This window comes from Thalia democratica, chromosome 1, assembly GCF_965202585.1.
Source record: "Thalia democratica chromosome 1, ktThaDemo2.hap1.1, whole genome shotgun sequence".
Taxonomy (NCBI): domain Eukaryota; kingdom Metazoa; phylum Chordata; class Thaliacea; order Salpida; family Salpidae; genus Thalia; species Thalia democratica.
The window spans coordinates 58509230-58525159 of record NC_139165.1 but is presented as its reverse complement, the minus strand read 5'-3'; the positions used below and the strand labels follow the sequence as shown (position 1 = coordinate 58525159).

Here is a 15930-nt window from a genome sequence, read left to right as displayed (position 1 = left end):
GCTTATAACCTCTAAATATCTATGAAAAAAAAAAACGTTGTTATTAAATACACTCATCCAATTTAAAAACTTGAAAAATTTTAAGCATGGTAATTAATATCTTTTGTCAATAAAATTGTACAATATAATAAGAACATTTGTTATTATGTATCGAAAAATCGTCATGAGTGCGAAATTGTTTTATACAGAATTTTAACGTCTATAAAGTTTTCTGTAAAACTTAAATTTTAATAGTATGTTATGATTAATTATTTTTTAGTTTTACAAGCTTTAAAATGTTATAAACAATATAATTAAGACACATAAACTATTGTCAAATACAACTCTAATAGTTTTGTTCAGTAGTTTTTAAAATAGTAGCTTTTAGTCTTATATTTTGTTAGTGATCTACCGGATCCACAAATTTTTAATCCAGATCTCTTATTAAATTGAATTCGGTCAAACGAGGATTTTTTTATTGTATTGAAATCTTACCGGATCCTGATCTATTTTTTATAATAAAATCAGGTCCGATAGTGATCTAGGAAAAAATTGCCGGATCCGGTAGACCGCTACTTAATTATTCTCTTAAAATAGCAAAAAAAAATCTTAAGCGTATTTTAGGGTAGTTTTGAGCTTGCACTAGAACAGGGCATCCAAAATGAAGCCATTTTAGAAAGTTGAGGGACCATTAGCTGCAAAGGGGGTCTTATGATAAATGTTTGAAAAACCTGTTAAAAAGAGATACAAAATCTTTTAACCACAAAATAATTACTCATTCAAAACCTTATTAATATTGAAACTAACATATATTTCTAGCTATTTAAGGCCATAGGGGGGTAAGCCATGTTTTTTACAAGTTGATCTTATTTTATAGAGTTTTTTCTAAACTTCAAGATGTTTTTTATCGTTTTAAAAAATTTGAATCATTTTTTGAGATATGAATAGTCAAAGTCGGGCCGGATAATAGGTTCCCTATGGGAAGGGAAAACTTAAACAGCTAAAAAAGGCTATTTCATTTAAAATCTATCTCTTCCTACATTTTTCAAGCAATCTTCTTCAAACTTTCACAGTCTAATCTTTATACAATAACAAAAAAACGTTATTTTGGAATAAAAAAAAAATTGTAGAAATGTTTTTTTTTGAAAAAAAAAACATTTTTTTTTAAATTGTTTTGATAATTTTTTTATTTTTTTAAATTACTAAGATTCTAAAGTAACGTTTTTTCCTTTTATTATAAGGAATATTTCCTGAAAATTTGAAGAAGATTGCTTGAAAAATGAAGGAGGAGATAGATTTTTAGTGAATTTTAAAATTTCCGAGAAAATTGACTCCGAAAAATTTGCGATCCATACGTTTATATAGGAAAATTTTTACAAAAAATTAAATATCTCAAAAGTTAAATGATAATTTTAAATTCTATAAAAACTGGCTTGTAGTTTGTACTCAAAGCTTTCATATAAAATCCAAAGTTAATTTTTGTAAAAAAAAAATGTTGGACCCCCCCCCCCCCCCTATGGCCTTAACCACATAAAAATGTATTATGTCTAAAAATATTTTTTTAAATACGTTGAAACTCCTAAACTAAATTTTAGTAATTAAATGTTTAAATAAGTAAATAAAGATTTTTTTATCTTTAGTTCTTAATACATGCTGTTGAAGTTAAGTTTTAAGAAAAATGAAAATTACAATTCAATTTGAGATTAATTTTTTTTTTTAAATTTATTCATTGACTTATCATTAGTTATTTAAATTTAAACATTAGATTTTTAAATGTAAACTTTCCTATTGTTTATTTTTGTTTGTTTAGGATTTTAGTGCATTTTTATTTATAGTATTGTATTTATTTTTTGTTTTATTTTATAAGTATGTAAAACCTTTAATAAAAATTGTTATTTCGTTTATACTTGTTTATAGTTAATTGACCAACTTGTTTCGTTTGTATTATACTTGGTTTAGCAATTGTTTTTGCGTTGATTACTGTTTTACTTCTAAGTAACAATTCTGTCAATTAAAGAGTAAATCTCAAAATAAAAGCAATTTTAAACTACTTTCACTCAGTACTTATTAACATCTAAATAATTATAGCTAAATTCAAATGAATTGAGATTTTTAGTTGGTGATTTAATTGATTGTTTAAATGACGCTATTAAACTTTAAACATTTCACATTATCCTTGTTTTTACTCATATAAATTAAACAACGTTTTTTATGTATTAATAAACAAACTAATAGTTATTAAAAATACATTCATACTTTATGTTAATTTGCTTTATTAAAAATTATATAATAAAAGTCTTTTGAAAAAAAAGTTTTTTTTTAACAGCCTTAGTATGCATTGGACTCAACTCTCAGCGTTTATCACAATGGATACATTTGGTATGGCAATGCACATCGCTGGTATCTTTACATTATGATGATAACAGCTACGTAGCAAAACACGGGATCGAAGCTGTTTGCAATTTAATTAATGATTTAGATCAACTAAAGTTTAAAATACCTCTCGATCTAGCTACGCAACCTTTTAAAAATATCAGGGATGCATTTTGATTAGCTTGTAAAAATAGGTTAACAATAGAATTTGTAATTTTTCAGTTAATAGTAGTCAATAAAAAAACTACTAATTTATAATAATTTTCTATAAAGTAAAGTTTTTTATGCATTTAGTTAAAGGCATTTAGCTTTTTGAACTATTCTATAAAAAAAACTCTACGTACTACTGCAGATTTGTTCATTTTTTATTCGTTACGATGACTGTAAATTATTAATGATTGGGTTTATCCATTAATTCAATGTTTGTTTCAATAATTCTTTCCATTAGATTTTCTAACTAGTTGTTAATACATTTTCAGGGTTCGTGCGCGTCAGGCTAAGTCAGGCTAAATCAGTTTTTTTGAAAAAAGTTGAAAAACGTCAGGCTAAATCAGTTTTTCTATTTAAAAAATTGAGAATCTCAGTTTTTCTCAGTTCAAATGCTTGAAAATGTTTGTTAAAAAAAGTTGAGAAAAATTTTTAAGATTAAGTTGAGCTGTGAATTTATTTCTATATAAAGATTTAGTTATTAAAGACAAAATCAGTCATTATTTGTAAAAATAGATGCTTAAAACCTTTTGTTGAATCTCTAAACAACTTTTTTAAGAGTCTTCATTATTTAGTTTTGAGTAGATTATATACGCCATAATAATGAAAATTCATAAAAAAATACAGTTTATACATTACAGTTTAGTTCAACAACTTAGGTGCTTGTTTTAATTTTAATACCCGTGTAAGCGTTTCATTCTAAATTTTAATAAAACACGATGTCGTTTTATTATAAATCTTCTGGTTATAATGTTTTTACTTAGTGCTCAATTAAATTGAACAATTGTTTTTAGTAATATATAATAAGTTTATACACTAGTAATAATTGGATATAACGCTTATTTTAAAACTTATCACTGAATTTGTTATGTTAAGGGCATAGGGGGTGGGTCACCTTTTTTTACTATTAAGTCTTATTTTATTGAATTGTAAGTTGCTTTTTACAGTTTTTTAAAGCTCAAAATATCTTTGAGATGAAGCTGGTTGAAGTCGGAGACTACAATAGTACAAATCAAAACCCCCCAATACCTAAAATGACTTCTAAAGGAGATTTTCCTAACTTTGATAAAATGTCAGGCTAAATTGGTCTCAGTCAGGCTTAATAAAAAAAAAATCGCGCACGAACCCTGCATTTTTTGTCAGTTGTAGTTTTGAATTTTTGCATCTATGGTTTTTGCTTCTTTCTTTCAAACGTTGTTTATTGCTGCTTTATCTATTTTTATTTAGCTTTAAGGGGATCAGTATAACTGTTTTGATTAGCTTTGTATTTTATATTTTAGTTTTTTTAATTCTATGAAAACAACTGTATTCATATGAAAATTTTCATTTGTGTTATTGTTTTTGAAAGGTAATTCAAATCACTCTTTTTTAAAAAGTTCGGAAGTTTTTTGATTAATTTTATGTAGCACATGTCAGAATATGCTTGCTAAAAACTGATAAATTTATGGTTTAAATTTAGTTATATATAATGGTTTTTAAATATCTAGCTAATAAGTTGTTACGTCATAAAACTTTTTACTTCAGCATTACTGAAGGCAATTGTGCTGAGAACTACCTAGATAATAGATTCGAAATTCTATCTGGAGCGAGAAACTCTTACTATCTCTCAGTTTTGAAACCATTGTTCATTAAAACTCGCTAGCCGAAAATTTGTAGACAACGAGATTTATACTATTGAAAGCTATATAGATAGCGTGTTTTTAGTATTGTTATTGTCGTTTTGTTTAATGTACTTTTTATTTTAGTTTTAATTAAAGTTTCTTCTGTCTTAAATGTTTTTATTCTAATAATTTTGTCATATAAATAACTCTAAATTAGTAAAGTATGAAGAATAACTCCTTGTCAATTTAGTTTAATAATTTATTAACAATGTAAAATCTGAAATGAAAACAAGTATAAACATAAACACTAAAATGAGCTTTAGTCTAATTATTCTACATCCCCTCCAGCTCATTTAAGATGGTAACAAGTTTAAGGCAATGACATAGCTCGTCAAGAGGGGATTTAAATAAGTAACAAAAACATTTTACTAAGAAGATCTAAATTTTATGCATTAACAAAGCTCAATTAACTTAAACAAGGGATTTATTTGAGAAAAAAAAAAACTGCAATAAAACGCACTAAATAAATCCAAAACAATTCAAATTCATGCAATTCCACGCTGAATCCTTCCTGGCTTAGCAATTATCACTATCAACAGCAATTGAACACTCAGCACCAAATGTTGTATAAACAGGAACAAACAGACTTCACTTACGATGATTTCTACTTTGTAGTATTCCACTCTCAAGCTTCCCTGGCGCATTGAAGTCTTTCAACCTACGCAAAGCAAGCGACACCTTATTTTTTTGGGAACTATAGGAGCAGGAATGTACTCTTCTTCAACCTCTTCAGGATCCGCTTCAACGTCACTGGTTTTACCAGTATTGGCACCGTTGGAATCCTCTGTAGTCTTTACAGTAGAATCAGGATGTTGATGACCAACATTGCACTCATGTGAGCTTGGTAGATTACTACTCCAACCATGGGAAGTTTTTGCTTCAATGCTTGTTGAGGCTGGGTGGTACATCCTTAAAAACTTTCTGTTCCTCCGAGTAAGTCTCCGTGAACCATCAACTCTGACTACATACTGATCATGTGGAAGCACCTCCATTACCACTCCGCTTCTGTCCCATTTACGTGGATTACTGCCGCTCTGGCTTTGCAGTAGACACCTACTGCCAACGTACAAAGGTCGCAACTTCCTAGCTTTGTGGTTGATAGCTCCACTGAAGTCTTGAAATCTATGACTATCTAGGCTGTCTGGTTCATAAGAACTCCAAAAGCAATATCTATCTGGACCGTAATCTTCTATCAGATTTCTAACGGATCCCGTGCCACCGTTTCTTCGAACTGAGATCTGTGAATTCCCCAAACCGAAACGTGAAGTAAACTTGGAACGTTGGAAGTCGAAACTTTCGAGTTGATTGAGACGGCTGTCAGAGAGTGAAGAGTTGTGAAACTCAACCGAACGGACTTGAATTTCTGATACAGAACTTGTTGCGATTACATAAGTTTTATCTTCATTAGTTTCCTCTGCTGCATATTCGGAATTTTCAGCTTTAAACGGATGCTTGCATGGTTCATCATGGACTTTGCTTCCGGTTGGGCAACTGCAGTTATCTTCTTTATTCAAACTTGCAACAACTTTAGAATGCTTATAAGGCAGCTGAGAACAACACTGGGAAAATCTTTATTTATAATTAGAAGATCAACCATCGTTTCATACGAGAGAAAAAACCCAGTCACTGAGTTACTGACATAAATAATACTGTTGCAGCTAATCACCTCATCCTTTGGAGACATTCCACTGATAGTAGCTCTAAAAGCGCCTATAATGTTTATAAGAATTTGGTTAGCAGCCCGAACTTTGACTGATACGGGAAGTAAGTCATTCTTTCCAAAACCAGCATTGTGAAAGTCTTTCCAGCCCCAAAGGTTTGATTGTGCACCAGTATCAGCTAAAGCATTTACCCATGCAAACTTGTTTGTGCCATGTCTAGCAATCTTGACTGATGCACGAGGATGGTCAGTCGTTGCCTTGGCTTTACGCAAGGAGTTCTTGCTGAATATGGTGTTATTCAACATGATTCTTTTACTTGCGTGTAGTGACATTATTTGGGTATATTGTTGCATAAAATCAGAATGATTAGCTTGGATTTGACTTGGACAGCGTTAACCATTTTTGATTGACTACGCCAACAAGATAGACAATATCTGAAAGGCTTTTTATTTCGGTTACCATTTTCGTTGAAAGGATAGAAAAGTTTTTTACAGTTCTGGCAAGGAACATGCTGGGACTTATCTCCTATGTTGACACGTCCCTTCTTCTGACGTTGAAAGGAAGAGACTGCAGATATAATCCGCGAATTCTCAGTTGCATGGCGTCGCATTTCTTTACTTTCAATAAAGAAAATTATATCAAATGATGACCTGGATAAGATATCTTCAGTACTTAGAACTTCTCTTCTTATGTCATCGTCCCCAACGCCAGCGAGCATCACGTATTTTATTGCTTCTTCTGTGTAGCTTGTCACATTGCTTTTCCCACAGTCACACTCACTGACTGTAGTGAAATTGCAGGTTTCTGCTTTGCTTCGTACACGTGTGGCAAACGTTTTAAACGGTTCATCATGGTCCTGATGTAGGTTCATAAGTTCTGCTCTCTTTACACCAATAACAACTTTTATGACTGCAATCGATTCCATCAGTTTAGCAACGTAACTTTCTGATTTGGCCATCAGTCGAGGATCACTTGCTAACATAAGATCGCCAAGCTTGTCCTGCGCACACTGAAAAAGCTGTATGCTTGCATTATGGTTGCTTATATTCGAACCAGTCTTGAATACCTCCCACCTCCGAATGAAAGCAAGCCATGTCTCTTGGCTGATCCCCCGGTCAACCCTTGGTCGAATCAATTGAGGTGCATTTGGCATTACTCCATTATTGGATAACCCAGAATCTTGCTGATGCTCCACTTTGTGGAGGTTGAGAAGGCTACTCACTACATCACTGGATAGATCTGGCGTCTGGAACTCGCATCCACGGATTGGGCACTTTACTACAACCATTTTACTTTTCTCAGATTGTTGATAAGATTTTACATGAAGAATAACTCCTTGTCAATTTAGTTTAATAATTTATTAACAATGTAAAATCTGAAATGAAAACAAGTATAAACATAAACACTTAAATGAGCTTTAGTCTAATTATTCTACAAAGTATATAATTTAAACCTTTTAAACAGATTTTTACATATAATTCTTTATGACGTAACTACTTTTAGTTAGATATTTAAAATTATTATAAATAAATAAATTTACACCATATTCTCATCAGATTTTAGCAAGCTTATTCTCACGATGTGCTAAATGAAATTAATCAATTAACTTCCAATTTTTTATAATGAGTGATTTGTATTTAAACTTTTTATTAGAAACCAGTACTAAAACAAAACTTTTAAAAAAGTACTTCAATAAGTTTTCACTTTAATTGTTGTATTGTTCAGTTTTGTTACTTAAGAAGAAAAGTAAAGATATATTAATCATAATTAAGTTATTTAAAAAAATAAAATGTACTTTTTTAACGAACAACCACTACTCGGGTTTCTTTATATAAATATTATACTTGTTTACAAAGTTAGTTCAAATCATTTTTACCATCCAACATATCAAAAAATATAAGTAAATTTTTGTCTTTATATGTATTTGTAATAATTTTTTTTATATGTAACTTAAACTGTTTTTGCTATAAATAAAAGAAGTAGTTTTACTTGATTTAATTTTTTTGTTCTGAATTAGTTTCAGTGTTAGAGCAGTAACTTCATTTTATACCATGTTGAGTTCAGTCAATATTAAAAATAAGCTTTTTAATAAAAATAAGATTAACACAAAATAATTTTTTAATTTGAATTTGCTAGAATTCCATCTAAACAACATACAGTTCGTGAAAGTTTCATTAGAGACTTCATGAATAGAACTTAAAATTTTAATAGGACAGAACATTTCACTAATCCGGCAATGTTGGGCAATATTTTTTTTAACTTATGACCGAATAAAAAAGAAAAAGCTATTTTTAACAACATATCTCTAATGTATTATACAATGTTTATAATAAAACACACTAGATTTTCCGTTAATTTTATTTACGTTTCTTCAATAAACCAAACTATTAAAACAAAAAAAAAAAAACAAAGTTTAAGTTATTTTCAAAGAAAAAATCTCACTGTAAGCAATTTATACCTGAAAAAAAGGAAGATTGTTTGATAGTGCTTTTTAGCAGAAAATTTACGGAGTTGTACAAGTCCTGACACTTTTTCTTGTGTTACTTCAGGTGACAACAACATTATGCTAAGAAATCATCTTTTTTCTGAATAGTTACACCGTGAGAATAATTTTAGAAGTTTAAGTAAACTTATATTTATAAATAGCACATTGTTTTTGTTAATGGATTTTAAATTAAAGCATTAGTTTTAACTGATGTAATTAAATCTACTTCTCGACCGGATAGCGATGATGCACTGTGTATAACAGAATTTTTATTATTTAATGCATCAAAAACAGTATATTTTATTTAGTTTTCTGTTACAAAAGTTTTTTTTTAATAGTTTCAATAATTTTGTATTCGAATTGAATCATGTATACGATAAAAAAAGTTTTAAATATTTAAGTCAAAGTGTAAGGTATGAATGCTAGTTCACTTAATTTATTGGTCTACTCATCATTTTATATCCTACTTATTTAATTACTATTTATCAGACAAGACAGGTTGAACAATGTATCTAAAAGAACCACAAAGTACTAATAAAAAGTTTATGTTTGAAAGTATAAGTTACTTTTTAAACATTTATAAATTACTTGAAAAAAGTGCAAACCAAGTTTTAGAGCAGTAAACTATAAAACAATTAAAGAACTGCCAAATATTTAAATCTACTTCAAAATACTTGAAACATTTAAATATAGCTTATATAAAAACTTACTTAAATAAAAGCAATAATCATTAAAAGGCTTATTTAACATTTAATTCTAATACAAATATTTAAAGCAATTAAACATACATTTAAATCGATTTTATATTTAAACGAAACATACAAACAAATAAAGTTCTAGAAGAAATACTTCAGTAGTTTTTTCTCAACTACACAATATGTAACTAATAGCTAGTGATCTACCGAATCTAAAAATTTTGATTTCGCCCGAATCCGAGTCTTAATTATTTCAAATTAGGATTCGGCCGAGTCCGAATTTAAATTTGGAACCGGCCGAATCCGAATATTTTGTTATTGAAATTCAAAAGATTTAATCCGCTCGTTATGTAAATACATAAGTTTATAAACAATAATTACGTATTTTATTATTACTTATTTCGTAAAAAAGTTTGAACAATACGTGTTGATAAACAAAAACATTTTTATTTTAGAACTATTAATTTTTAAAGCGAGCAAAAGACTTTAGTCTTGCTGAAAAAAAAAACTACATCCACAAAACTTAGTTTCAATAAATTGATGGCCATGCAATCCACAATAACAACTAAGTTGTACTTTAGTTATGCAAAATGAATAAATTATAAACTTTAATAAATGCTTTAAGCAGAAAACAAATCACAAAAAAAAAAGTTAAAACACTTTACGTTTATCTTAAGACTTAGTTCTTATTGTGACCATAAACGAATTTTAACATAAACTTTTGCAAGTGTTCATATTTATAAAACAAAGTATAATTTAAAAACAAAGAGCCGTAATAAATTGAAATATGGTACCAAGTTAAGGCCTATAAAAAAATAGGAATTAAAATTGTAAGTAAAGTTTTTAAATTTCATTTTGGTCACATTTTTACCACTACAAAAATAGATTAAAACTAACTTTAGCAACTATTAAAAAATTTAAAACGAACTACAATTACAAAATATGTCTTTTTTGTACTACAAAAGGCTTTTCTTATTTTTAAGATGTGGTTGAGAAATAAAGTTTTACGTCGGTCTTTGGAAGCAATCGATTGCAATTTTGCTCGTACAAATTTCCAGCTTCAGAAAATTATATTTCAGGATACACAGAAAGACACAGATGATGGTGCAGCACTGTATTTCCTTGCAAAACTAGCAAGATGTGGGTATTTTGTCTTGTTAAAATTCCACCAGTTTAAGACTTTAACCTCTTCAGTTTCTGCATTCAAATTTTCTGTAGTAAAAAAGTCCTTTATTTCTGCTTCAATTTCTTTATCAATATAATTCTGTTGCTTGTCCTCCTGTATAGCTGTCATTGATTCTGTTTTAAACAAAGAATAGTAAGTTTAAAGCTTCTTTGGATTAAAATTTACAGAGTGTTGTGGTTTTGGTTTCTCTTGTGGCAATATAGGAGAATCACCACCTCGAAACAGATATGCTTTTTAGCATTTAACATTAGCTGCTAGTTAACATTATTTTTGAGGTAAGAAGGGAAAGTCGATATTGTGGATCAACAGCTGTTGTGACTAATAGTAGTTTGTTGTCATTCAGATTTAAGTTTTTGTTATTAGTATAGAATCTTTTGCAAGCCTTTCCTAAATTTTTGGCTAAAATTTTACAAACAATTAATACATCTTCAGAAACTTAACAAATTTTGTCTGTGATTTTGCATGCGGGATCACGCTTGAGAGCAATGCATTGTTTTTATTACACTCTTTTTTTACAAAAAAAAAGAATCGAGCAGTAGAAAATGTCATTTACCAGCTGCCATTTTTCAGGTGTAATATTCGAATTTTGATAGTTTTTATAATTAGCCACATAGTACTGGCACCTTATTTTAGCTGTTTCTGTCTCTCTAGCATAAGATATGTTGAGTTCTACCTTGTATCCACATCTTGAACAAGAATCAAGGCTTTTTGTTTGTGCGTGGTAAAAATATACCTGGATCATAAATAAACTGACAAATTTACATTGTTCAGGGTTGCCACTCTTTAAATCAAAAAAACCGGGTAGCATGGTATTTGTATTATAAAGCATTCGCAAATCGAAATCCACTAACCAACAAATATCAGTTATTTGAACAATAGTGAAATTATAATATATTTTTTATGATATGTTACGAAAATTTAGAAACCACAAAGTGTGTCCTGTCCCCTAAAAATAATAAGTTTCTACAAAAACTAGTTCACTGACCAATAAAGTACTGTACGTAACAGAATATCGAGATTATTGTTAATAAAATATTATTTGTATTTTCTAAATGTGTAACCAGGACTCAAAAAAAGTAAGAATGTACCATTTTTCAAGCACCAACCCAGCTACCCATATTTATACAAAAAAATATAGTTATCAAAGTTATTAATTAAGCAAAAAACTTCTGTACAAAATATGCTCTGAAAATAAAAAATAAAGATACAGTTATCTTTGAACTTGTTAAGTCAATTTTTTTTTACAACATGATTGTCTTTCAAATAAGCTTTGAAAACTTACTCAAAAGATACAAAAAATTATTCTAATAAGTGTACATAAATTGCTACAAAGTGATAATAAATTAAGAATAGAAATAGTAGGAAGCTACAAGTATAATTTAAGATAAAAGTTGGTTTAGTTTCTCTATTTGTTAATTAATTCTAATTTAAACTGAAGAGGTGTTTTAACGTCATCAAATACAATTTGTAACCTTTCTAGTATTTTTCTAATATCTATTAGTAAAACCTTTTACTATTAAAGACTAGAAGAGAATTTGCTAATATTAATAATTTCTTTTGGTCGAGATTGGAATCGGTCAGTATGAAACCAGAGTAGGTTGGCATGCCAACTTCCAAGGGTTTGTTTAGAAGGGTAGGGGGGGTCAATGTTTGACTCATGGCTAAGAGGTCTTTGGCTCTGAATGCGAGCACTCTTAGCCCGAGTTTGAATCCTAGTGTCTGGAAGACACTCTGGTTTTGGACTGACCCGTGACATAGTTTAAATTTACTTTAACAAAAACTATTTAATAATATAAAATACAAAGCAGTTGGGATAAATTTATATACTAAAAACTTAAAAGTAAACCAATTTGTAACAAAATATAAAAAACTTAAAATGAATAAAGTAGTTAAAATTAGACAAAAATTACAATAAAAAACTCAGGTATGAAAAAATCAATAAAATTTTATAAACTGTTATAAAATTTTATACAATGTTAACAAAAATCAAGAAAATACTTAAATTTTTCTGAAGACAACTTAAGTATCTTGCTTATAAAAAAAGTCAATAAAATTAGTCACTAGCACACAGGAAAAGGTGGATCTACTGGAAGACAATCAACTCCACTCCAATTCTTTCCTCAGAACTCAGACTACTGTCTCTAGCAATGCCCCAAGCTCACAATAGTCATTTCTTTGAATGATGACTGTTGTTATAGCAACAATTTCAAACTTCTTGTACTATAACTTGTCAACATCTCATTTGTTGTTGTTTATAGCAACAATTTCAAACTTCTTGTACTATAACTTGTCAACATCTCATTTGTTGTTGTTTATAGCTTGCCCAACAACAAAGTGTTTTCAATTAAAAAATAGAAAATTGTAATTGAATAACGTATCGTTACAAGTATACATAGACATGCCAGTTTTCTAAAAATAATATCAGAACTAACTAAATTATTAAAATTTATTTGTTGCTGAAGTCTTATCGTCACTTTTTATGCATATAAAGTATAATTTGTTTGAAATTTTCTATTAAAATTTTTAAGGATGTTTTTTGAGTAGTAATTCTACAATTTTAGAATAATAAACACTAACAATAAGAGATATAAATATAAATACTAAAAAAATAATGATCAGTAATACATATTTAAATTAACTGTGTTTTTGTTTTAATAAGTTATTCTATTAACGTAAAATTTCTCCGTTTTTTTTACTAGATTTTGTTATTTAACAACATTTCCTAGTGTATGAAACATGGAGTATTTTAATATACTTTAAAACTATACTTTTTATGTAAAATTATACTGAAAAGAGTTATTAGCTTGTCTTGGCACGAAATTTATAATAATGAAACTGTTTTCACAGTTTACTTTCAACTTAATTACATCAATCTTCTAAATGTTGTTGATTTTTTTATGGTCACTACAATTTATTATTTGCTTTAATTTAGTCGAATGTCGGATTTAGCTTGAAGGCTGTATATTGTTAACCCATATTATAATACAAAAATGATTGAACTTCATATAGACAAGATTTATATAAAAATGCTTAAATCGGTCAAGGACAGCCAATTTTTTTGTTTGTGACTTTTCCACGGCATCAATAATTAAAAAATACAAATGATAGTTTTTAAAATTTTACAATTTTTTATTGCACAATACATAGTTTTCAGGTTATGGATAGGAAGTTTCGTCGATATTTAACATTGCGATATTTGGATATACAAAGAAATGTTATATAACTTTACGGAGTTGAAAAGGTAACTTCTAGTCCATTTGGAATCCTGAAACTTTACAGGATTCCTCTTCAGAGGTTTTATTTATGTGATTTGTTTTTATTTTAAAATTTTATCGAAAACTTTTTTATATAATTATAATTTAAATCTACATACTTGAACGCAAAATTAACGCTAGCTAGCCTAATAAAAACAATTTTATGAAGCTTTACGGAAATGAAAAGGTAATTTTTAGTCCATTTGGAATCCTGAAACTTTACAGGATTCCTCTTCAGAGGTTCTATTTATGTGATTTGTTTTTATTTTAAAATTTGATCGAAAACTTTTTTATATAATTATAATTTAAATCTACATACTTGAACGCAAAATTATCGCTAGCTAGCCTAGTAAAAACTATTTTATGAAGCTTTACGGAATTGAAAAGGTAAAATATAGTCCACTTGGAATCCTGAAACTTTACAGGATACTTCTTCAGAGGTTTTATTTATGTGATTTGTTTTTATTTTAAAATTTTATCGAAAACTTTTTTATATAATTAGCTTTTAAGCCTGAGAACAACTTGTCCAAAAAATGAGTGTTGATAGTAAAGAAGATGATTTGATTAAAATATCAAAAACTGTTGAAACTATTTTCAGTAATCAGGTATAATAACTTTTCTTAACAAACAATTTTTGATTTTTTAATGTTTATTCATGAATTAAAAAAAAAACTCAAATTAATTTTAAAGCCTGAGAACAACTTGTCCTAAAAAAATGAATGTTGATAGTAAAGAGAATGATTTCATTGAAAATTCAAAAATAAGCTGTGGGATTCATGTCATTAAAGTATGAAGATAATCTGTTTGTTAATAACTTAAAAACATTTTAAAAATATTTTATTTACAACTAACTTTTAAAATATTTATTTATAATTTAGGCTGCAGAACAAATTAACAAATTGTACTTGCATACCCGTTGCTTCCGACTAGAATTCATCTATCTACCGGAGCATCCCAAAATTGTAGCAAAAGAAGGGAAGTGGCAACTATGCTTATAAAGGAAGGAGGTAAAGAATTATTACTACGAATAACTACTAACTATATTTACTGAGTTTTATTAATATAATAAAAATTTTAAACCGTTCAATTAATATACTAATTAATGTTTACTTATAGTCATAAACGCCAACCAGTGCTACAGATGTCTTCGGTATTACCATAGGAAAAAAAGCAACTTAATGATGAAATTAAATGGGTTAGTATATAAGTTTTCAGTGTTTTGTAAAAATATTGTGTAACATTTGATTGAAAAATATATAGTACAACTAGAGCAGCATTTCTTAAACTAAGGTAAATTCACCCATGGGGGTAAATTTCTTTTTTTAGTGGGAAAATAATCTTTATTACATGTTATGTAATTATTTTTTTATTAACTGTATTTGTAGTTTATTACTTAGTGTTAACAGTTATTTTTTTTAAATGAATATATTTTATATTTCTATTGATATTTTATATTTAATAAGCTTAAAGTTCAATAAATCTAGTTTTTTACTGAAAATTAAAAGTTATTGTATAACATGCAAATTTCTTAATCATCTTTTAAAAAGAGGTAAAAAAAATAAAAAATAAGAACCGCTGATTTTGATGTCTGTTTTAGATTCAATGTGAGAACTGCTTCAAATGGTTTCATGCCGTAAATTGTTTGAATCTATTGGAAGAGGAATACAAGTTTTATAAACAAGAAGATAACTGTTATTTTTGCACGTGCTGTGAATACATTTAACAAATTAAACATGAGTTTAAGTACTTAAAAGCTTTCAATTATACCTTTGTTTTTTTTATAATGTTTCGTAAAACAGTCGGTTAAGCTTTTTCTTGTATAAAAAACCAAAAGTTAAGATGTTAAAACAATTGTTGATTGGTATAAATCTTGAATTATTGTAATAAAAACTCATTAAAATTCTACCAAATTTTTGTTATAATTAAAAAAAAAATTACTAGACTTTTTGCTACATTACATCAGTAATTTCTTGTGTACACTTAATTTTCTTCTTATTTTAACTGTGATCATCTTGCATCAGTAAGCCATATGACTTTGAGAGCTTTCTCTTTGACGCTTGAATGAACAATGATGTTAGCTCAAAACATTCCATCAAATTTTATAAATAATCAAATTTATATTTCAATATTTTGTAAAGTTTTCGATAGAATTTGAAAATAAAAACAAATCACATAAATAGAACCTCTGAAGAGTAATCCTGTAAAGTTTCAGGATTCCAAATGGACTAGAAATTACCTTTTCAATTCCGTAAAGCTTCATAAAATAGTTTTTACTAGGCTAGCTAGCATTACTTTTGCGTTCAAGTATGTAGATTTAAATTATAATTATATAAAAAAGTTTTCAATAAAATTTTAAAATAAAAACAAATCACATAAATAGAACCTCTAAAGAGGAATCCTGTAAAGTTTCAGGATTCCAAATGGACTAT

At 28.1% G+C, this 15930-nt stretch overlaps 1 protein-coding gene across 1 annotated transcript in view; it reads left to right on the top strand.

Annotated features, from left to right (window-relative positions):
* Positions 1 to 7677, top strand: part of LOC145849233 (RUN domain-containing protein 1-like) — a 53544-nt gene extending 45867 nt beyond the window's left edge. The window contains exon 13 of the mRNA XM_082954370.1: positions 2306 to 7677. Coding sequence (XP_082810496.1) covers positions 2306 to 2529 — 224 coding nt within the window. The 3' untranslated portion in view covers positions 2530 to 7677. The remainder of the gene's footprint in view (positions 1 to 2305) is intronic.
* Positions 7678 to 15930: the final 8253 nt, after the last annotated feature.